Source organism: Venturia canescens, chromosome 9 (assembly GCF_019457755.1).
Source record: "Venturia canescens isolate UGA chromosome 9, ASM1945775v1, whole genome shotgun sequence".
NCBI lineage: Eukaryota > Metazoa > Arthropoda > Insecta > Hymenoptera > Ichneumonidae > Venturia > Venturia canescens.
The window spans coordinates 17177873-17202880 of record NC_057429.1 but is presented as its reverse complement, the minus strand read 5'-3'; the positions used below and the strand labels follow the sequence as shown (position 1 = coordinate 17202880).

General features: G+C 42.3%; 1 protein-coding gene across 1 annotated transcript; it reads right to left on the bottom strand.

Moving 5' to 3' along the window:
* Positions 1–3908: 3908 nt before the first annotated feature.
* On the bottom strand, positions 3909–14907 carry LOC122416166 (transcription factor SOX-14-like). The gene is made up of 2 exons (XM_043428886.1): positions 14122–14907; positions 3909–6307 (listed from the first exon to the last, which is right to left on the bottom strand). Exons 1-2 carry the CDS (start codon positions 14322–14324, stop codon positions 5533–5535), a joined length of 978 nt encoding a protein of 325 aa, XP_043284821.1. The 5' UTR covers positions 14325–14907; the 3' UTR covers positions 3909–5532.
* Between the last annotated feature and the right edge of the window lie 10101 nt (positions 14908–25008).

Below are 25008 nucleotides of genomic sequence, written 5' to 3'. Positions count from 1 at the left end.
TAATAATGCAGTTGTCCCGCCCTCAACAATAGTCCTGTGAATGCCTATTTGTCCTCGGGACCACGGCCCACTCAAAACTCGTACCAACGCACGACGTTTGCACCCCTCTCGCTCTCTCTTTGCCCCTAATAATCGAACGAGCCTGTGTCCGAACAAAGCGAGAGATCGCTTCCAACCGACGAGCGTCGTAATTCATTTATTTCGCTGTTTCGTTGAATATTATCCCGCAAAAGCTGCTGATATAATAAATCGTCACCCGAACATACGCGCTTTCCGACAAATTGCTCCTGTTCGCTCCTCCTGTCGATCATTAGTAAACATTCGCTTTTGAAATTCGATTCCTCCCTGCCCGCTTCGTCTGGATGAAGCTACAATTTCTCGTATTGACGATCCGTCATTGAAAAGCCGGAAACGTTGTTGACTAATATCATTCGTTATCGCTCATCAATGTTGTAATGCGTAAGTTGTTTGAGGACTGTCCTGAGGGCAAACTGCGGACAATTTTTATTTAGTTTTTATAGTTTTTGCAACTATCAATTTCAACAGGGATGCTCAATGATTTTTTATGAATTCATAGAATGCGTTATAAAAATGGTCAAAACAATATTTTCACTTCTTTTCTTTTGCTTTCATTCGTTTTTGGATAAGTTTTGGCATCGCTTGTGAGGAAACGCATTGTATAAAATGCTCGGATTATTCGTCTCGGTTGATACATGCAATTTTTCGTATCCGTGGATTATATGAAGAAATTCGAAATCGTGCGAATGAATCGGGGACGAAGATGGTCTTGGCGAGAAATGGGACAGGAGGTTGAGTTACTTGATTCGGAGGAGAGTCAAGATGTGCGGGCTCCTTATATATCGACATTCTGGCGCAGTCTGCCCAGACAATGAGGACATTCTTCGGCTACAATGGCTTCTACGATCGAGCACGAAGCATTTCCTTGCATACTAATAGAGAATCCTCGAGCTCTGGTGCGTTGGTTGCTTCCCTCTTGGTGCGCAGTGCAACCCTCTCGCTTTCAATCCGTTGTGTGCACACACGTATGAATGCCTGATAGTTTTGAAAACTTTAAATGCCATCGGTGAAATTTAGCATCCGGAAAATCTGATGGAATGCCCGATTTGTAGACAAAAGCCTGAAAATATTTTCCGCCTCGTTACGCGATGCGCGTATCTTCGATCCGAAGCTTCTGGAGTGAAAAACTCGGAAATTAGGGTTTTCAGAAATTTTCATTTTCATTGATACTAAATTCTCGTAGCGCCTGAGATCGATCAACAGGATTTTTCTACTGACGAAGCGTCGTTGGAAAAACGCTTTTCCAGATCCACTCAAACTTAAAGTTTGATCGTGTCGCGAACGCTGATTTTTGGCTTCAACAATTTTTATTTCAATGATTTTAACTGACTTTTAATAAATTTAAGTTTCTCTTGCTCTCGTTTCAGTCGGAGCCTGCACCAGGAAAACCAACGATTTTGACTAATATTTTTCGTTCTGGTATCGCCCGTTACAGCATTCATCGTCACACAAGATTGTGACAATGGTAGAGAGAAGGTAAATGCTTCTTTAATTCCGGGGGTGTGATGTAGATACGTAAAAGACATGCAGCGCCGTTTTCTATTCTTCATTGAGCGTGCTCCTTCTGTTATCTCTGTGTGCGGAGAAAGCGTGATTGCCTTTATGGGGGAAGAAAGAGTCTTTTGCAGTAGCGATAATGTCCTCGGTTGCCAGGACGGTGTGGCAGCGTGGGGCGCTATCAGAAGAGGAAAAAAAGCAACCTCCGGAGAAGGGCTGAAACTGTCGCGAGTGCGGAGCAGTAAGAAACTAGTTCTCCTTTTCGCGACAGCAATCCCAATCTTCAGTTCCCCTCTTCCCCACCACGCTCTTCTCCGCCGCCGTCTCCTTTCCCACTTCCGTGTCTCGATTCGTACCGAGACGTGCCCGTAAAAACACACGCAGCCCCTCCTCCGAGTCGCGTGTAACTGCGTCACAGCCATCAGCATTCCAGTTTCGAAAAACTGCCTTTTTCTCCCTGTGACGATCTTTGTTTCTCCGCGTAATTTCATCCCACTCAACATTCTATTACGAGCCCACCAAAGTGGGGGAGATCACTTAGGCTTTACCTAACAACAACAAGCTTTCGTTGTTCAATCGAGCACTCACCTGATGAATTATTCGAAAGGGTTTCACTTCAGAAACATTTTTATTCCCTCACCAACTGCTCTCCATCCAGGGTTCATTGGACATTGATGCTCACGACTAATGCAGAAGACAATCGAGCTTAGACAATTGCTTTCCAACGCGAAAGAACGCAATTTCGCTTTCCAAACTTTCCATTCGGATTTTCCAACTCGAAGAAAGAGCACCGATTCATTTCCCCAAAGATTTCGCTTCTGGAGAGAGAACTTGAAATCTTTTTTTATGTGACCCCCTTGAATTTCGGATTCCCCAAAATGAGAATGGAGACAGAGGAGCATTTTTTTTGTTTGAGGAATTCCAGTTGGATTTTAGTTCGGGTAGAGATCGAAGGATAATAACTGCGTTCAAATGATTCATGTTTTATTTACAATTGGCACTTTGTTTTACAATCGTTCATTCCGTTTGTGCTTTATCAACAACTACATCTTGCTAAAAGCCCAATTATACAACGTCAATGACTAGGTAAATCAATAATAAGAAAGAACCATAACGCAAAATTAAAATTAAAACAAAATATTCTGTCAACGTGAATATTTCATAATTTTCGAACGACGAATTCGAATAACACTTCACTTAAATCAGGAGAAAAAAACTCAATTTTCTCTTAACGCGATTATAAACAAGTGGAACTACTCACCCAAACTCTGATTATAATTCAGTGTGCCTAAGGATCTTTTACATTTTTGAATTCCTTTTAAATTCATTGATGTGCAAAATATTCTTTTATCTCAGCATCCAAGCAAAAATTCAATCATAAATATATCGAACAATTGCGTAATTGCTTGCCCTATCATCGAGTTTTTACAATTAGTTTCATTTTTACAAGGTTGAATGATCATTTTCATTTTTCTAATTATAATCCTTTCAAAGATCCGTTACACTTTGAAATATTTTTACGCCTCTTGTCTTTATTTTAATCGATCAAGAACAAATGAGGGCTCGCAGCACTTTTCCACACGTGACGTTGATGGTTTCCATTCGTGGTGATTCGTGACGGTTACTAGTAGAAGTTTTGTCCCTCTGTCCACAATTTTTTGTATTCATTATGTAATTACAACACGCAGATCTCCACACGCAACGTTCGAGCTTTCTCTCTCTGTACCAAAATGATTTTTTTTCTAAAAAATCAATCTTAGGATCCGAAAATTTCGTCGAAATAATTCGTTATCCAATAAGTAACGTTTACCGTCATTTTGAGTCACGAATTTTCGCCTTTGAATTGAAAAAATACCTGATTTTTTCCTTTTATTGTATCACATAAGTCTTCGTTTTTAAATTTCGTTATTCGATCGCCTACAAATATTACACGCTTAAGCACCTTTTCGTCGTATGAAAAAAAAAATTAAATAACTGGCTGCAATATTTAAAATTCAACAAAACCAAAATTAATCAATGGATTCAAAGTTTTGATCTTCATTCAACAAAATAATCATTATTTTCATCCCGTCGCTTTGAAATTTCGAGAAATTCGAGAATATTCAATCAAATAATTATCTTTTATAAACGATCGAAGAGCCCTGATCGAAAAACAATAAAAAAACATTCTCCGAAAAGTCATCCGGTGCTACGGTTGTTTTGACAACCGTGCGGTTCCACCCAGTCAGCGTTTGAAGTTCCTGCATTGTTGGAGCCTCGTTGGCAATCCGAAATCGAGAAGTACTTCATGCTTTATTTCCCCTTTTCCACCCCCCCCCCCCCCCCCCACTTGGCTTCGTGGTGGATCGCTACTTTATAAAATAAATAATAGTGGCAGGAAAATAAAGAAAGAAAGAAAGAAAAAAAGAAATTGTATGGAGGAATAATTGAGACGTAACTCAACGATCCTGTACGTGTAATGGCGGATGATAGTATTCCCGCCTGGTATTATGAAGCGAGAGATGCAACGGAAACGTATGGAATGATGAGCCCTCGTTCGCTCGTAGCCACGTTAGTATTCAGAAAGCTTGGCTTATTTCACATCGCCGAATCCCAAAGAAGAGATTTGCCTCAGTTGGTAGAGAATTTTTTTTTTACCACGGGGATAGCCGAGCCGCACGTTCCCGTATATGTAATATGTGGTGAGAGGGTTGGTTATCTCATCAAAATTGGACTTGGGTCCTTCGTGTAAGTTCTCCTACTATATGTACACCTATATATATGGCTTGATATAAATAAAACGTACTACAGAACATGGAGGATCTCTTTGTAGGATTTAGCCATAGCATAGTATCGATTCGATTTCGATGGACAAGCTTTTTTGCCGAACGACTTATTGAGTCATTCGTATACGTCCGCTCCACCATTTTGGCCAACGATTTGAACGCTAGTGCTACCTGAATTTCATTTTCCTACGATTTTCTTCATCGCGACAGCCTTTTCTAAGACCCTTGAAGAATTCGTCTCAGGGAAACTGTCTTCGGATGGTGTTCCTGGGCTATTCGCGTTGACTTGGTTCCGATCATTTGACTGGACGTAAGAGACTCGAAAAATAAGAATTTCGGATCTTCGTTAAGGTGTGCGAAATTCGAAGTCACGCTGCTCGGAGTTTGTAGAATATTTTCATTTCGTTTTAGTCGTAAATGGAAGTGGGGAAGTAACAAAAGATTTATTTCGGCTCAGTCGATCCGTCAACGGTCGAGGTTCGAGGAAAAATTTCTCATTGTGAAAAGATGTCTAGGGGCATATGATGAATTTACAAGGCAACTGATCGACATCGAGTGTGTAGGAACATTCGCTCTGAAACTACTTCAAAAGTGCCTTAAACATACGTGGATCTTGTGTTCATCTAATAGTCGTCGCGGAGTATTGTTTTTTAAGCTTAATTTTCAATACAATCGCATCCGGCATTTTAGTCGGAGAGTATACGAAGAACGTGAAAAATGGTTAATTAGAAGCACTGACTAAGCTGAATGAATTGTCCTGTTTTTTTACAATTGACGATGCACGCTCGACGCACTCTCTGGCCGCGTCCTGGACCCTCTCGATAGTGCAATTTGATTATACACTCGGAGAAACGGATCACCGCGAATATTCACGCGAGCCATCGTCCGGCGCGTCGCTCGAGTCGTTAGTGTTCCGGGCTGGAGAGCAGCCACGAGTTCCTAGAGCAGTAGAGTTTCACTGAGCACTTGCGACGGAGGAGATTCGCGAGGAACGTGACGGAACGGAGTTTTGTTCTTGATCGCTCTCGTCGTCAACGTTGTAGGTTCTGGTGGTGGTTTTCAAGTTGGAAGCTGTGACAGTTGCTTGCGGGATGGGCGACAGGATCGACGGGACCCTCCACCAGTCCGGTGGGGTCCAGCTGGAGATGAGGTTCCCCCGGAAGTTGAGATCCGGAAGAACCGGAAGCGGCCTTCATATGACGTGGTTGCGGTTCGTCATCGGTGGACTCGCGGTCAGACTCTGAACGGAGAATGTGCTTTCCGGTTTGACGGGTGCAGGAATAAACTTTTCGTTCCTCTCGGCGGGCGCAGGCGACGAAGAGGCGTAATGCTCCTCCAGCTTCGCCTCTTCCGGTTGCTTCTCCACAGCCGGTGGGTACGCGGCTCCGTCCTCGAGTTTGCGATATCGAAAGTCAGCCCTCGCCGCCTCTCGCGCGGCTTCGCTGTGGTAACGGTCGTCCTCGGGCTTAACGGGGGTCCCGAAAGAACGCTCATCCGGTTTGCTCGGCACCAAGTACGCCGATGATCGCTTAGGATCCTTCGGGGAACTCGAGGGACATCCACAGTTCGGTTGGACGCACGACGGCGCCGAGAGACCCGGCCATCCGCTCCCCACTGCCTGATGACTCGAATAAAAATTTCCACTCCCGTAAATAGCCTGGAAGGCCAGATCCGCCGCGAGCTTACCACCGTTGAAGTCTTCCCCCAGCTTGTGCTGGATCGGGTACAGCGGGTACGGAAAGGGCGGGAAAAATCGAGGAATCTTAAGATCCTCGTGGCCCAGTAGTGAGTGGTGACTCGGCGCTGTCAACGGTGGCAGCAAACCTCTCGATATGTTGTTCAACGTGTCGCCCGTTGACATCAATGGGGATATGGAAAAACCAAATTTGTTCTCTTTCTTCACCAGGGACTTTGGCTTTCTTCTTGGACGGTATTTGTAATCTGGATGCTCTTTCATGTGCAACGTTCTGGAACAAAAGAACAGGAGGATGTTCAATTAAATTTACACATTTTTTCTCCTCTTTCTAGGGCAAAGCGGGCTTCCCGCGCCATTTTTTTTCATCATTAGCCGAAGTCGTTTTCACAGTCAAATTTTCTTTCAAGAAAATTCCTTCCATTCACGTTTCTCGTCGGTTATTCCATCTCGAGTGTACAAACGAACTTTACTCATTGAGTGTCATTAACTACGACAATATCGACGGCGACCGATTTGCGTTCGAGTGAGCACAAATTCGAAAACGACGAGCGGAAAGGAAGGCGAGCTAATCAGGATTTGAGGGGATGGAGAAAAAACGTTTTTTGTCGCATGGCTTTTGTGCGGGCGAGCAGCGAAATGAAGGACCCCTGCCTAGTCCCGAGGGCCTGCGCGTTCTCTGACAAAATGTTGATCACGCGAGTCCTGCTCCTCGTTCGTAGCCACACTCGAGCGAGCTCTGCCGATTTGTTATTTCGGTTTTCGAGGCACAATGCCCCTATCGTTTTTCAATTATTCGATCCCCCTTCGAACCCCGCACCCCATACGGTTCAACATATTTTTTGCGTTAACCCGACGAAAAATTGCCTGTGGAATCGATTCCAAAGCGATACGAGCAGAAAAACTTCACGCTCGGAAAAGCGAAAAATATTTCAAAAATGTTTAAATCGTTGAGAACATTTTTGTTTATCTTCGTTTTGTCCAACTCACGAAGGAAGCGAGCATCGAAGATAAATTCAAATTTTCAGTGCACACTATTCCAGAGGCTGATTCCACCACTCGGGGTTTTGCACTCTCCAAATATTTCAACGGTCCCCGGAATTATGTAGTCATCCCGATGTGAGAGGTGGCGATAATCGGCCGTTTTCGAAATCGCCACGATAAACAAATGCGAGCAAACAGGGCTGAAAAAACACGAGGTGAAAGACGAAAAGAAATTCAGGTAAGCTTGACATTGTCCCAAAACATAATTTTCGAATGAAAATCTTCGTGATAAAGAACGAAACAGAATCCCATTTTTATCTTTACCCGAAAGTTTGTCATGGAAAAAAAAAACTGGGTTTCCATTGGAGTAGGGTGCAGATGTAGAAAAAGAAGATAAAAAAAAATAAGACTCTGCGTTCGAGAGTTGCTTTGTAAATGTCGGATTTGATGTGTTATCAAAGACACGACGTACGTGAAAAGACAGTCTTTTTTCCTTTCTTTTTTTTCACCTACAGACATATTATCGCCAGTTTCACCGCTTGATAGGGTGGGCTCATAGATATTTGTAGTAAATATCTTGTGCACACAAAGTCGTAGGGTGTACGGACTCCGTATCTCCGCAGCATAATACTCCATTATGTTGCGAGAGCGGCGCACAAACGTTGCCCTTATTTATGCCTTCGTTCGCGTTGATAAAAGGAGCAAAAATGTGTGGAAAACAGGAATAAAAATACGATCCTTGTTTCGTGGGGGGCAACAACATTTTCGTCAGTTTTTTGCCAATTTTTTTCATTCTTTCCCACCGAGAATTTACGTTTTTGTTTTATCGAAAATGAGCTTCGTTTGCGCAACAAAATCGGGAGCGGGGATTATTCGATTTAGCGGAGATAAATAATTCGAAGTAAAGAATCGGAAGAAATTAATTATATTGAAAAATCAACGAATCGATCAGTCAGCAAAGTTCTTGAAATTTCTTCCATCAGCGTGGCAGATTTAAGGGAAGTTTTTCACTTCAAATGACAGCAAGGTGGGATGTTTCGAGAGAGTAAAAAAAAGGGAACAGTTCGAGCGCGATTGTCCTTGCGAGAATAGTACATGAGGGAAACGGAATAATAATTCCGCGACAGCGTGTCCCAGCAGATAGCACAATGCGTAAATCAGCATAAACACTGGTAAAGCTCCGCCACAATAATTCAGCATAAATGCATAAACATAGAGCGTAATCTTTAGAATTCACATTTGGCCGTGATAAACAATGACTTTATATCTTCCAACTAAACGTAAAGCTTCGATATAATGGAGCTACGAAACAATCGTTACGCTTCGGTGAATTGTTGGGGATGAAGTATTGGTCAGAAATTTTATTATTATCGTTTTTTTTTTTTTTTTTTTTTTCATTGAACATCTGGACAAACTTTATTGGAACGATCATGATTTTTCAAATTCTTCGAACGTAATCGACGAAAAAAATCAACAAAACAAATGAGCCAATAAAAATCAATTGAAAAATTACATTTTTCTATAATGAACTTGAGTTTTCATGGGGCTTGGAGCTATTGGTAAAAATTTCAAAAAATTTTGGCGGACTTTTGAGTTGAAGATTCGATCGGGAACGTTCGAAAGAATCGAAACGATATGTGAAACTGCTGAAAAGACAGCAACATTTTTGGTATCCGACAAAAAGTTTTCCACCGTCTGACATTAAGAAAACAAAATAAAAGCCGGATAAAACGGCGAGTGTCGAAATATGCGGATGGAATTCATCGTGGAAGCGGGTGAGTGCCGCCGCGTGAGCGAGCAGCGAAAGCGAAATTAAAAAAAGTGTTCCGCGCACAGTTTGACGAGTGGAGTTAAAAATACGTGGAATTCCGTGAAAAATAGACACGAGGCATGAACATTTGGGGTGGGGCTGAGAAATAAATGGAAATGAGAGGAGGGGAAATTGGCGAGAGGCGAGATCGCAGGTAGTCGCGCGGATCCAGCAGGAAGATTGGCGGTTGTTGTGCGCGCGAATGTGTATCGTTTCGGAGATGTCTCCTAAGAACACCGTGTACCGAGAGAGAGAGAGAGAGGTACGAAGTCCGAAAAATGGCTTTGGGGATAGGATTGTGGAAGGAAAGCCAGAAGCGTTGAAAAGGTTATACGTTGTGTTGAATGCGAGGCGGGTGAAGAAAGAGAGTGGATGAGGGAGAAAGATAGTCGCAGAGAATTGTAGGGCAATGGAGTCTCCGGATGGTGGGGTTGAATATGGAGAGGAGCAGAGAGAAGGGGCGGGGGTTTTCGAGAAGGGATCCGAGGGCCGAGCAAGAGGGCGAGTTTACAGACGCGGGTGGCGGAGAACGAGAGGCGCAAATCCTTTTAAATCCACACAATTGCGACAATGGGGCTTTATTTGTTATCTCGAGGGCCACATTGTGAGTCCCCGTGAACGAACGGACAGATTACGTCGGGCCAGTGACAGGGCAGCCTCAACGAAACGTTCCTCTTTCGAATATACATACACGAGCTTTGTTCGAGTGTGCACGTGTGTCTACGTAACCTACACATCGGGAGCCCGAGAGTCTCCAGCGGAACGACTTTATCATCCTGCTTTTTATTTTACTACCTCCGTCCCCATAAAAATGGATTTTGTATCACGGGGCACAAAGCCTTTTCCGGTTCTTCCTACCATTTTTTCACCTTTTTTTACTCCCTCAACTTTCGCAGCTCCCAACTAAATTACGATCAACGTTTCCCAGTCAATCGCTCAATTTTTTACTTGTTTCGGTTTGTTTACCCCGCACGGCGCGGCAGAAAAACTCAGGTAGGAACCTCCCATAGCCCTGGCGCGTGACACAAATTTTATTTTCTCAACGCTCCTAATTGTGGGGGATCAGAGAAAACCTTTTTTTCGAACCCCCGAAAGGGCCTTGGAAGTTCAATTTTATGCGACCCTTGAAAGAGGCTTCGTAATGAAACATTTTTAAGATCGTACGAAAACAAGTTCAAATGTCTCATGAATACAGTTTTATTTCGTCGGACAAAATCCTGCACAGCCTTCATCCCAATTACAATTCAAATCACTTTGCCTCTCGCTGCCAAAGTCAAGTTTCGTATCTTTCGCTGCTATGTCCTGTCCAACCTCCTGTTGACCTTGAACTCAAACCACGTGACTTCTAATCCGTCAAGGAACGTGTAACTGGAAGCACGTCAAACGGGGGAATGTATTCCCTGGGAATTCGTCAAACTATTGTCGGGTTTGTAAACCGAAAATCGAGAGACCTGGTGACGACTCGATGCCGGGATCGCGTTTTAAACGACCTTTTTTCTTCAGCTTCAGAAATCATCGATCAGAATACGAAATATCGTGTTCAAGTGCCCAAAAACTTTGCACAGCTCCCAAATATTGGCACGTAAATTTTATGAAAAGAAACGCACAAGTTGGCATTTCTCTTCGTAACATTTTCGCTCCCTGAGCGTGATTCTGAGTTTAAGGGGGAATATTAGCGCGAAAAAGAGCTTGTGCGCAAAAGAGCTTCTGCATGATCCAGGGATAGCAGACTAATCGGTAAGAACTTGTTTTACATTAATATTGAAGTTACATCGTTCAATTTTATCCTCCCAAAACTTGAAACGTGTTTTTTTTTGAAATCATGCTTTTTGTCCTGATTGACAGCATAACTAAATATCAAATTTTGTCCAAAAAGGATTCTCTTCAGAAAACTTATCGCTATTGTCGCGTCGTAGAGTTTTTGTTTTAAATTGTTTACTTTTTTTAATTCACAATTTACTGTAAAATTTTTGTGTAAAATTCGATTTTTGTTTTTAAATGGCCGCCATTTTTCTTCTAATCAAAATTTTCAAATTTCCTACGATGCTGCGTTAGCTTTACTATCATAACTGAATAATCTTTTTGAATTTTTGATTTCGGATGCTCGATGTGCAACTTGTGCTGTCAACCGTCGGAGAGTCTTTTTTGAAACCCCATTTTGCGATTGCTTCTCTGCTCAATAAAATGTACTCAAAATAAATAAAAAATCCTCCTATACTTCGTTATTTCAATAATTAACTTGAACACAAAATTTCACACTGATATTACCCCTTAAATACCAGAAAATCACCGTCGATTGCACATCTCTCAACAGTCCTAAGTCGAATTCTCCTGAGAACGATTTCGCGTGTATATGTTTAGAGAAACGCTCATCCCCACCGATTCGGTGGGATAGAATGATGCTCGGTGAAAGAAAAATGAATTTGTAACAGTGATTGAATATTCAAGGGGTGGTAATGTGCCTATGCTCTCCTCCCGCCGCCCCTTAAATTAATGCCTGTGTCTTTTATTGCCAGCGTTGGCTCAGTATTGCGTCCCTCGTAGTTGCGTACCGTACACGCCCTTAACATCAGCAACAATGTACCGTATTATGGACTAGACAAGCTCCCCCTTCGAGTTCTCCGTGACTCTTTCGAATCCTGCTATAATTTAACTGGAGTATTCGTGACTAAAGGGCAATTAGGCTTGAAAAGAAATGCCTCCAACAAATCGCCCCGATTATCCGCTTCGACAATCACTCCTATCTATTGTCATGTACTCTCAACACTATTCGTCTATGTAAAGTACACTTTTAACCAAAAGCACCGTGCTTATCGATTCCATTATCTTCACAGGCATTTTTGTCTACGTTACAACCTATAAACGCTAATTGAAAATCCTACTGGGCCCATTAATGTTCTTTGTTCTTTGACTACTTTTTATCTGATCCTTAAAATTTGTATACAAGATTTCTGTGCTCATTCTCTCCCATTTTTCCTGGTTTTTATCTATAAAAACCTTTTATTCGGAGATCGTACTCCAAATTTTTACGATAGTTCTGGTTTTGTTGACTTTTTTTGCTCAATTTTTGTTGAGATTGTTACTCATGGAAATTGTCAATTGATAGAGTGCGTAGAAAACTAACTTCGGCTTAAAATTATTGCGAGTAGTGTTGGAAAATGTTGACAGATTCGAAATTTGAGGAAACATTTGTTAAGGTACTTAATGCACGAAACGATTTTCTTAAGAAAGTCTCGAAATTTACACAGGGTTTCAATGGCTAGTCGACAGACACACTTATCAAATTTTAAAGGAATCCTCTTATTGGTTATTGAGCTAAATGTGTTTAAATGTGGAGAAAAATACACAGGTTATATATGAAGAAAAAGTACACAATAACAATGAAATATATAATGAAGGTCTGGGAAAAAATTCGAGACGGTTGTCTTACTAGTAATGAAGAACGATATATAACCTTAAAGATTGAACGAAATTGGTAATGAGCCCTCGTATAACCTCACATTGGCTTATTTCGGCATTTTGTTTCCTCTTAGTTTGGCTCATTCCTGTCATAGCCTTCTGTCTTTTTATTAATACTTTTATCTGCTGAAAAACTATAGTATTTTAGCCAGGGACAAATGAAATTTCGGGTTCAGTCAGTGACGAATCCCTGATGATTAATTAATGGCTTGTAATTTCATTCGCCAAAAAATAAGTTGAAAAAATTTAATTATAATATCGAATTAATAACTGTGACGTTAATTTAGAATGATAATATCTTTAATTAGGAAGTAAAAATCAATCCAATTTAGACACCCTTGAAAAACGATCCTTCGGGCATGATCTACCTTAACGAAATTTGTTTGCTTTCACGGTAATTGATTTTTTTGTTTTTTTGAGAAACGAATGCTGAATTTGACGGAAAGTAAAATGAAGAAACTGAAATATATAAATGAACAAGTTTGACTATAAATATTCGAGGGATTTGACGAAAACTTTGTCGCATCGATGTTCGATTTTTTTTTTATAGTGCGCTTCTACAAGCGAGTTTGGTTTCCGCGGTACTTTTTTCATCATTCATAACGGAGATCGCAATCGCAAAAAAAATGAGACCAGAAAATCAATCGATTGAGGTTAGCGATATCCTGCACAGCAATCTCAAATTAATGTCTGCCGCTGTGACACGCGCCTCTCTTTTTACTTCGGCCTACAAAAAAAAACATTCTAATGTAACGCCGGCGAAAAGTTCACCATTGAAATTTCGCGTAGCATGCAACCCCAGCGCAATCATCCTTTAACGCGATTTCAATGAAACGGTTGTTTGACAAACGTCGATTTAGTTGAACTCACAAAATGTTTGTTTGCTCGCAATGAAACTGATCTTATCGAAACTGATTAATTCGTTTTTACCGAAAAATTCATCACGCGCTTCAATATCAAGTTTGTTTTGTGATTACGAGATTTCAGTGGCATCGTTTCATGAAAACTGTAAATCATTGAAATCGGTCAAGTTTATTAGGGAAAATTAGCCGACCGTGAGCCTTGGTAAATACTGGCAAATTAAGCATCGATACTCCGCTACCCAATTTTCTTCGGAGATCGGCTGGCACGTCTCATTTTACTCGATCCTCGCAATTATGCTCGTTTACAAACCGAAGCGTTTCGTGTGAAAAAAGCCTCGGCGTCCGGCTCCACGCGCCGGTCAGACGAAAAAGCCACTCGAACGGTTGCATGCTTCCTTCGAGCAGTAGTGACATTTATTTTTAATAAGTTGTTGAGAAATAATAATTGGAGTCCAAACAGCGCAACTGAATGATTATTTCATTGGAAATCAGAAAATCACTTCAATTTTTGTCGCTTTTCTAACTCGTTATTCGGTTGAACATTTCCAAAAGGTTGAAAAACTAACCATTTGACAAGCACAGATTTTTTCAACATTTTTTTGCGGTCTTAGTAATTGGATGAATTTTTTTGTGGCAGACCAAATTAAATTAACGAATTTAATAAAAATTTTATCAATAACGAGGTTTTTAGGAATTTGCTTATAAACAGTTTTTGCGATTGAACCCCCCAATTTGCTTGCACATTATTCCACTGAAAAATGTGGATAAAAAAAATGCATCGGCTCATCCTTTGAGCCGTTTACGGACAACTTTCGGATGATTATTTTTTCACAGGTTCTACCCACAGAAGCATGGGTTTTTTCAAATCGTTTCGTCAAATACAAAAAGCGATTTGTATAAAAATTTGGTTGACGTAAATCGGGAAAATAAAGCAATATTAAATAGGACAAAAATCGTGCCACGTGCTCTCACCTCAATCTCTTGGCCTCGTCGATGAACGGTCGTTTCTCGCTCTCGCTCAGTAGTTTCCATTCAGCTCCGAGTCTCTTGGATATTTCCGAATTGTGCATTTTCGGATTTTCCTGTGCCATTTTTCGTCTCTGTCCTCTGGACCACACCATAAAAGCGTTCATGGGTCTCTTAACGTGTTCATTTTGGAGGCTCTTGGAAGACATTTCGTCAACGGCGAGATCCACGAGAGGATCTTTTCTATCCTACGTCGCAGTATCGATATTTTTCTTCTCAAATCCCTCGATAAAAAGCATACTTTCGATTGATCAAATTCATAACGCAATTGGTAGTTGGCACGTGGTGATTGAATATTTGAAAAATTCTACAACATCTTCGGCTTTAGATAACTTCCTTAAAACTTTTATTCTCCAATTGAAAGCCTCCGAAATCCTTGGCGTTCGGTCTCGGTAACGATATTACAAGCGCTGGATGACAAGAGCTCGAAAATGAGGAAATTCAGCGAAAGAAGCGGCCCGACATTCGAGAGATCCGAAGATTTTCGGGTGGTTCCGATCCATGTTTTCCTCGAAGACTTTGGCCTCGAATCCCGAGTCCCGTACCAAGGTTTCCTCCCAGCTCAAAGCACTTTAATCGCAATTCAAATTTCCCGAAACGTTTATCGCGTTTCCTGCACTGCCACACGGTTCGAACGACTCTGCGAGTGATTTCTCCGGTCTCGAAAAAAAAATCCAGAGGATGAATGAGTATCACAACGAGGTGAGTTTGTCATGAGGCTCGTGGAACATGAAAACCGACGTAACACCTCGAATGGGAAAGCGAAAAGCGGTGAAAACGAGAGTCCGTCGTAAGCCAGCGGACCGTTAAGGCTTCAAACTCCCGAGAAGCTCACTCGATAGCCGCGTGATAAAACAGCGTCCTCGCTCTCTCCCCGATAAAATTCGGTTTTAGAAATCTGCAGCGAGAAACAAACGCGTCATAGACGAAGGACGAGCTTGTCACGAAGTGAGAATACGTGCCGTATTCGAATGAGCTCAAACCGGGTCCTGGAAGGACAACGTTGTGCCTCAACGCGGGGCGGCGGGGGAGGACGGCGGGCGGTAGACAAGGGGGAGCCGGGCGAATCGGAGACGAGGAAAAATCTCCCACCGTTCGAAGGCTCGAAAGAACCCTCGGGATTGGCTCATACCTGGATATGGCGGCACTGTGTTAGCTCGTCAGGCATTCACGGCTCGACGGCGCAACAGGTGGGGACGACGTACCTTCTTGCCTCCTTCGCTGCTCTCTTCCTACGGACTATCTTTTCCGTCTGTCTCATCTCCTTCTCTCGTGTCATTGATATCCGTCCAGAAATCCCGTATATGTGTTTTGTAGCAGATTACCGACTTCGTTTTCTCTCTTTCTCTCTCTTCTTTCCTTCTTTTTTCACTACCGGACCGCATTATTCTGTGGCTTAGCCGTTTTATCCTGTTCCCTAGTCCACGTGGACGAGGAGAATCGATAACTCGGTGCGTTTACTGGTGTCATTAGGCCTCGGTGAGACGAGCTTCGACTGAGAATTATCGATTCAGAACTCCGGCGATGTGCAAGTTTTCCACGTGACTGGAGTCCTGACAGTGGATGTTTGTCGATGGAATCGCGCGTTGAATCATCGAATCAACTTTAGTAAGTTGCCGGTACAAAGTGCGCCGGTGGCACGACCATCGGCACGTGCCACTTGAATCCACCGGAACCACTGAGTTCCATGGGGCTTAAGGTAGTTTGGGTACGAAGAGTTTTTGTTTGGCGTTGATCGATGATTTTTGTTATTGGTGATGAAATACGGATGGGAGTCGATACCGAAGAAAGCGATAAGGTTTCGTCGAAGGTAGCTCAAAAGATTCTGACAAACCGACCGAAAAAAGTGTTAGTGACTCGGGACAAGCATCTCAAAAGTGAGCTCGCTCCAAGAACACAAATCCAAGTTGAATTATTGAAGACTCGCTTTAACAATTCGAGCGACGCAATCGAGCAGATTTTTGACTTCTGACATTGACGACGAGGGTGCTTTTGGGGGCTCGAAAAAGTGCGGTTTCAATGTCTATTACTGCGGAGAGCTTTGCTTTGCTTTCTCTCTTCTCCTCAGAGAGAAACTTGGTGTCGTTGGGAGCTTCCTGTAACGCAACTTGTCCCAACTGTGCCGAGTTCTCGCAGAGGTGCATTTGGACCTGTTATTTCCGGGTGTTTGCCTATCACGATCATTTCATGAGCACCAACCAATCAAGCTAGTTGTTGTTTGATTCTTGTTTGCGATGAGGTAGTGGCGTTCGCCTCTGCGAACATTGTTACAAGATGGAAACTGAACGTGGGGAAGAAATTAAAGTAATTCGGCAGAGCCTGGTCGAGTTACACGGAGGATGATTTTCCTTAAGGAAGTTGAGGCATTAGAATGAAAATGATGTCACCGCTTTTAAACCGATTGCGTCTTATAAAGTGAAGTGTAAAAAAAATCAGTTAAATTTTCAGACAGTTTAGGAGCGTCGTTGCTGAGAAAAATCCATAACAATTTGGGCCAAATAACATGTAATCTTATGGAAGTCAAGACACATTCGGTGATATCTCCGTTAAAAATGATGCTAAAAATATGAAATTTTTTGGGCAACATGAGCAAGGCTTGCCGAATAATGTCAATTTTTTCAGATTTATTAGGAGATTTGCTGAGATTATATTAATAATAATCTGTTTTCCGTGCAGTTTTTTGAGGCTAGGATCGTCACTGTTCGTGTTTTCGACTGAGCTTTCACCAGTTTTTCGTGTTTTTACTCCAACTTTTCTTTAAAGTGTATGCAACATTGCCAAACTGTAAACTGGCTTAACTTTTGAAAGGTACAGGTCATCACTTTTGGGTAAAAAAAATGACTGTACAGCCTCAACTTCCTTAATGAAGCAGCCAAAAAAGTCAGCCTTAAATGAACCGACAGAGGCTCTTTCAATCAATAAAAGAGCGCGAACAATTTCATGCACTTTTAAAATCTGCGGCTATTCCGACAACTACACAGTAAAAGTAATCCCAATTCTCCAAAATAATGTTGTTTGAACTCATGATAATAATCCATGCACTTGAACTCGAGTCAACTATCTCGAAGCTATCAAGCGAGCGAAGACTGTGATAAAGTTTTTTCGAGCATTCGACGATATGAGATTCAAACTGTTTTTCATGCTTGAAATGCGACTTACGTCTCTTTGTTGGGTATCGAGAAACGTATTTAGTTAGACGGCGATGGTACACGTACCTCGAGTAATAAATGTTATCGGCCTGGGCCAGAGGGTTGAGGGAATGAGCGGTGGGACGAGGTGCAGCGGGGACGGGAAGGCGGCGGTGACGACTCTCGTGATAAGACGATAAAGTGAGAAAAAGGCGAAACGGGAGATGGAGAGGAATGATTGTTGTGCACCAGGACTTTTCCCGTAGTTCTGATAAAGGCTGTACAGGGAGAGCGAGCTGAAGCGGGCTACCCGTCGCCGCCTGGAGTCCTCGATTTTGAAAATTTTTTCGTAGAACCGGCTGCTGAGGTGTCATTCTCCAGGGAAGAGGGAAACCTTCAAAAACGAAAATTGAGATCGTTTTGAACGAGAGAGAAAAGAGCGCAGCAGAGCGTCATCGGCATCGTTCACGTGAACTTGGCAGTAAATATGGACAGGAGACGGAAGCAATGAGTTCTCGAGGGACTCTGTTTCTTCCTGGTCTCCCCGGTATTCGGAGCATCAGCAGAGCTTTCTCCTGGAGCAGCCCTGAGCTTCAACTCGAAGGGTTACAGTAAAAAAAACTGTAAATATTCAATTTTACAGTTCAAAATATTCACGACGAAGATAAATCATTGTCGAGTGTCATTAAAACTTTCCTGAAGAATGATCGACCAGCGGAGCCTGAAGTGTCCGAAAGTTTCCATCGAATCCGAGCCGAGCTTGTTTGTAGCTCTATTTTTTCACGCCCCGAGCCCCGATTCGGAGCACGATTCCCGCGACCTAACCTCGATAAACTCCCCGGGGTGAATTAGATCGTTGTACGTGGGCGATAAAGAATACGAAGGAGAGGACAATGGCGCGAGTGAAAAAGGTTATGTGGTTAGCAGTGGCCTATGAGCTAACTTCGCAATAGAGGCGAGTGTACATAGATTATTATCTTTTGGGACGAATGATCTACTGGGATCGTATGAAGGATGTGTGTGTGCAAGGTGTGGATGCAGGAAGTTTCAAAAGTCGAAGCGCGTGCCGAGGAATAGCTCGATCGGACGCCTGTGGAGGGCCAAAAGTCCTGAAGGGCTCCTCGTCAGTGCGGGAAAAAAACTTTCCTAAAAGCTTTTCTCCCCGTGCAGTATCGCGGCACCTTCCGAGTCAAGAAAACGCTTTTGCACTCGAATTTTGTAACGCTCTGTATAATATGAGACTTATCAACAATCGCTTCGTCTCACTCGAAGTTGATGATAGAAGAGGTGTGGATTCTGTGAATTTGGGCTCGGAGGGGCGACAGGGTGGTCCATGCGATGGACAAGGATGCAAAACTGATGGAATAAAGGGGAAAGGGACGGAGGAAGGGGGGGGGGGTGTGCCACGCGACCACTGATTATACCATTCATCGCTCAGCAGGGAGAAAGAGGGTTCGAGTCATAAACGCCGTCGCACCCATCGTCTCTGAATGCTCACTCATCAATGGAAACAATTCTGCTTTTGGTCCTCGGTGTGGCCAGACATCCTCACAGGATGTATATCGCAGCATCTTTTCCTTCGCCGTTTTTTGCTTGTTTGTTTCTTCCTTAAAGAGAATATTTTTTCTTCTATGCCCTTTAAATGTTGCATTTTCTAGCAATAGCTGGGAGATAAATTCGGAAAATTTGCGATTCCGAATGCCCGCAGACAAAGGCGCAGATGAGGCATTAATGGACTCGAAATGGAGCTGGGCGAACTAGAGAAAAACGAGAGGAAAAATGGTCACACGTTTTTTCACACGGATTAAAAAGGGGGCTAGATGAATCTACTAATCAAAGCTCAAGTCACTAAATATTTTTCAACGCATCATGAAATGTGTGGCCGCATACACGAAACAATACGAACAACACCGAGGCATCATAGCTATTGCTGAGGTGACAACAATGGCAATGCCAGCCCGCGAAAAGCTCTCGCTGATTACTACCATTGTTGGCCTAGCAGGTTGTTTCAGTTAATCGCGACACGCTCCTCACCCCCTCCCACCCACCAGGACGCCGAACGCTCCGCTTTCTAGCCTGTTTTGTCGCTTTATCACCTCTCATCCCATTTTCGCACTTCTATACTCCTATTTTACAAAAAACAAAGGGCGCACTGACATACCGTGAAATCGAGACGCCTATCTGTATTGCGAATAAAATATTTTCAGCCCCTCTTTACCCTCCACTTCCCCTCGTCGAACTCAAACGCAAACTCGCAAGTTTTACCCACTCCGAGCAAGTACGTCCCGGGACCTCGTCAAATCTGCCATTTTCCAAACGTTCGGGAACATCGACGGATCTAAAGCCATGCGCAGGTTATTACGAAATTACGGAGTTTTTACATTTTGGGCTCGATCAATGTGCGATTGAGCTTTTACAAGCACACTGGGAAGTACTTGGAGTTTTCTTCGTTCGACCGCAATGTTTACGGAGAAAATGAATCTGTAGTTTGATCTAAAACAATTTTGGTTGTTCGCGATCATTTTGAACCTCGTGATCGTCATGCATTTTATTGGCAACCCGTAACGGCACATTTCGTTGTGGCAATGGCTTTTTGTCTCAGTGCACCGAGTAATCCAATGATTCGAGCCTGTTTTCTCTTAATCCCGAAAAAATAGCGGCCCCTTTCGTTGGTCTTACAAACGTGCAAGAAAAAGCACATTCGTGTGATTCGCCCAGCGGATGCGTTTTTGATGGAAGGTATTAATTCAGTACAAATATTTGTCTGATTGTTGTGTAAATTGGAGGGGTTCCGGAAGACTTTTCGGGACTTCGGCAAATCAGTATTGTCGATAGAGCGTGAAAACTACGTCACAGCTGGCCCGTTCGTGCCCATAAAAGAGATTCATTGTTTGTAGGCGTTCAATGAATGTTCATTGTGAAGGGAGAATCGAATTTAACTTTGTCCCGAGTGCGGAGAGAGAGTCCAGCCAATTTTCCATATTCAGGACGCGTCACGCGGCCGAAGAGTGAGAGTGAGCGAGAAAAAGGAGCGAAGGGAAGCGCGGAGGGGGGTTAAGGGAAAGAGACAGGGCGCGCAGTGTCGTACAATCGTCCATATCGAAATAGAACACGCCACAATAACTTATTCGACCGGAACAAAACGGGGGGTAGTATTTTATGGAGTCCCGTTGGCGGGTTACATACGATGAATACATCAACGGCACCAGGAACGTGTGACTGGAATATCATCATCCAGTATCCAAAGATTTTTACTCTTTTTTCACATACTAACACGAACAAACGTGCTACTTTTTTGCGCGAATGTGAACCTTCGAAATTCTCGGCAATCGTCACACACACGCACCTCCATCGTCGCTTTATCCAAAGTTATGATTTTCAGTCTCACCGCGACTGCCCCTCGTCTCTTGCACGCGCTACCAATAAAAGTCCAATTTATCAATCAACACTCATTTCGATGGACGTGCACAAATACAAAAGCAACGCATGAGTAGCCATCTACGTTCGCAAGAATTCAAAAGCATTGCTAAACGAAAATATGGCGAGCTTCGGGATCGCTAAAAATTTCATTTTTACTTCTGTTTATAAAAAGCGCAATGATCGCTCGTTCAGCGTACTTGCTCAGGAAAATCTTCGTCTTATTTATTCACGAGGATGTACAAGCTCAGGCGAGAATGGAAGTTCGGAGATACGAGGTTTATGTAATCAGGAGGTTCCAATAGGTTCGAACAGGTCCTTGAAATGCTTATGATGAAAACAAACGCACAGGAAGGAAAAACGAAATGCGCGTTACGAGCCTTCAGGCTGCCAACGAAACCGACATCTCAGAGGGTCGTTGGCACGCGCCTCGATATTGCTACTTGTATACCCGAGGCCACGCGCAACTCATATCGAAGCTCAACAATGCTCCGCATGATGGTGACAGTTCACCATTGTCCGCTATTGCCCTAAGATAGCTTTCTTTCTTTCTTTTGACACGGGCAATCGCACCAAGCGTAAAGCTTGCTTCGCAATAAAATTGATCTCAACCCTTTCTACGGTATGGATCTTTCGTCATTTTTCAGTTTTTCAAACTTTTTTTACCACCCGTTTATGCAAAACCATTAATCGTCCTTTATATTATTTCTCTCAATTCGTGCGGAGAAACAGCGTCGGCAAGCATTTACGTAACCACTCATCCTGAAAACTTGTGCACAAACAAATCGCGCCTTGCAATTCAACGACCTTCCGTTCCTTTTAGCAGTTTCCTTAGGCCAATTCAGATTGTTTTGCTTCCTCACTGGATAATTACAATGTTTCGTCATTCGAATTGAGAATTTCTTCCATTCCGATGTTGGTTCAAAAAACTGACGCATTTGAAATCCAAACTTCTGGTCAACCTATCGATCAGATCTGTGCAAACGTCTTCGCAATATTTACTTTATCGACTCAAGGTAACAAACCAGAGGTCGATAAATTACGATCGTAGCTACGTAGTTACCAACTTGTAGTAACGTACCAATAACCTTCAGATGGTAACTCAATTTCAAGTATATTGTTGACCCGGCTCTGGCTTCCCTTCAAATGATTATGCCTAAGAAATATTTTTCTCGTACGTGCATCAAAATTATCACGTTTCCTTTTGATTATAAATGGTCATTTGTTGTCATCCATTTGCAACGTTTTTGAGCTTCACCGTGCCAATGTTTTATTCATACAGGCGAAGAAAGATAAGTTATTTCGAAACAACGAAATGAATTCGTTGCAATTTCATGAACTATTGAACGAGAAAGTCCTCAGATTCAACTGCATCTTTATTCTGATCAGGAAAGTTCAGTCCATTTTTTCAATGACATTAACCTCTACTCGATCAATAATTTGTTTGTTTTTTTTCATCTAACTTATGTAATAACGTAATCGACTCTCCCATGTTTCAACTCGACGTGACCAAATCCGATCCGTTTTCTCAACCTCGCCTCCATTTTCACTTCCAGACCCGATTCAACGAAAATAAAGCTCTGTCACTTGACTTGCAATAATCATTAGGATTGAAAGGGCAGAAGTGAGTCTGACGTATGGGAAGAAGGGATGACTAGGCTAACGATAGTCAAAGCAATATTCAGGAATTGTTGCAGGTTTCTGCTCGGTCGATGCGATGGATTTTGACTGGAATTTTGTGCTTCTGGAGACAGGAGGCAGCACCGATCTTTACACGCGAATAATATGGAATTTTTCGAATGCCAGAGGGTTGCATGCTCGAAAGAATAGAAGTACCAATTTTTTCCATTCTAAACGCAAGTTTAGGAAATATTTCAAGTCATCGAATCTTATGGGGAAAAAGTTATTAGTGAAAACGTTGAAATTTGGATGAACTTCCTTCAAAAAATTTGGACTCTCGACAGCACGAAGTTCGTGCTGCTTCCGAATGTGTATTGAGTGCTCATCATTATATAGAAAAAGAGTAAAACAAATAATGGATCGAAAGGTGAAAACGAATTCGAGCTTTGATCAGAATTTCTTTTGAATTGATCGTGAAGCAATGAATTCAGTTCTGCACTGAAGGAAAACGTTGGACTGAAAAATGAAAAAATTCATTGTTTTTATGAAAATGATTCATCACACGAGCATCAGAAGCTAGCAATGTTTATTCCTGTCAAACATTCTGAATCAGGAAAACGTTTCATGTCAACGAACAAGCGTTTTTTCCACGTATTTTCACAATGATGTCACCGAATGGAGCTCTTCGCCGTGAAAAAAAAAAATAAAAAATAAAAAAAAAGTAATCAAGAATTTCATAAAATTCAATTGGATTCATAACTCAAAAGATTCCGTGGCAGAGGTGTATTTATTAAGAAAAGAATGATCGTGGCCAAGTCTATGTGAACCATGTATACGGGCCGTTGTATACAAAGCACAAAAAGGTCTCGGTGACGGTTGAAAATACGTCTCTAATTAAGAAACAACGCCCACAAAATAACTCTCGGTACTTTAGCAAAACGAACTCAACCGAGCTAAACCGTCGTACAATATCATTCGAATGTTTAATAACTACCGCAACTTTTAGTCACTTTAAAATGGCGCGGCAGTTTCAATAAGTTAAGCGCACCGTGAAAATTAATCAGTGAAAAAAGCCCACCCACACAGCCCGTGTGCAGAAGCTCGTTTCTTCTTTTTTCTTCTGCCCCCTTTTCCTCTGCTTCTTTCGTCTCGTTTGAAGGATGAAAACATTTAAATTAGTATACCCCACAGTATTATTTTGTATTGTTTCTTTATTTATTTATTTTCTTTATTTCTCGAAATCCAATTTTCATAGCGGTCTGATATCACGGCCTCGTATAACTGTATTAGCCTCTCGCGTATGCACAAACGTAATATGGCTTCATTTAATTGGCTCGTTACATTAATTGAAATTCTTTCTTTATCCTGCTCGCATTTGATTGATATGTATATGTTTGATCCAATAGACTTCGTTAAATGTTGGAAACTTTACCTCACATCCGGCACACGTTACGTCGTTTCCGAAAAATTTATCGACTAAATTTAATTGCGACGCTCGTTTGCCAAATATTCACCTTAATTGCGGTTTTCATCCGAAATTGATTTTCTGAAATTTCACATCGTAACGCATTTTTACGCAATTCCCTACGTTGGGATCATTTTTACAATTTATTCTGTCATTTTGTTCGTGTCTGGTGAGCTATTCTTTAGAATCATTTCGATAATTGGAATGATCGCTTCTAAATACTCGCTACTAAAATAAATATTTCATTTGACTCAATTGAGCCAATATATACATTCTGAAAGCCAGCCCTGACGCAATGTTTTCGCTCTTGTTATCGAGCCAAGATCAGTCAGCTTCTATTGACACTCGTTAATTGACTCGATGGAACTATTTTTTCCAGGTTTTTCAAACAAACGTGATCGCGAATTGTTGATAGCTTTGCGTTCGTTCGATAATCAAGGCTCAGTGTCGATTGAGCTCCAGAATCATGAAACACTGCAGCTGAACTTATTGGATGGAGGTTACCCTCGTGAATGTCAAACGACCTTTGGACGTGTTCGAAAGAGAAGGGCGAGGATCGCGATCTTGACGGTTGATCCCCGTAGCAATTTTTATTGTCCTTATTTTTTTAGCAGTCGGCAAACCACTCTGAGGAATCAGCGGTGGTATTCAAAACAAGATTGTGTGGTGTCATTCGTTCGGTATCGAATCGCTTTCCCACCTGACTCTGATGTGACAGTCCCGCGAGTCTAAGCTACGTTTCTATATACTTTCAATCATTCTGATCACCAGTCAGGTAGACGCGTATAAAGGAGCGGCTGATTCAACTATTCAATCGCTCATTTTGCCTGCAGAAAACTACCCGTCAAGGATTATTCCATTTCAAAAGCCCATATTAGTACAGGTGCTCGCTCATGACGAACGAAGAACAGTGGACAATGTTTATCCTCGTTGTTGCCACTGATCCCCATACCGTTGAACCTTCCTCGACCCCGTGACGAACCAAGAAATTGTTTTACACTCTCTCAGCTTCGTTATCACTCGGTCCATAAAAAAATTATTTTTCGACCGAACATTGTAGTTGCAAAAAAGCTATAACGAACGAAGCCTTTCCCAGGTCTCTGATCGCACCGAACCACAGAAGCAACGACCGTAATAAATAACCGGTAAGTAGATTAGGGAATTTCACAGGTCGTTGCTAAGCCGTTGCACTGTGAACTTCGT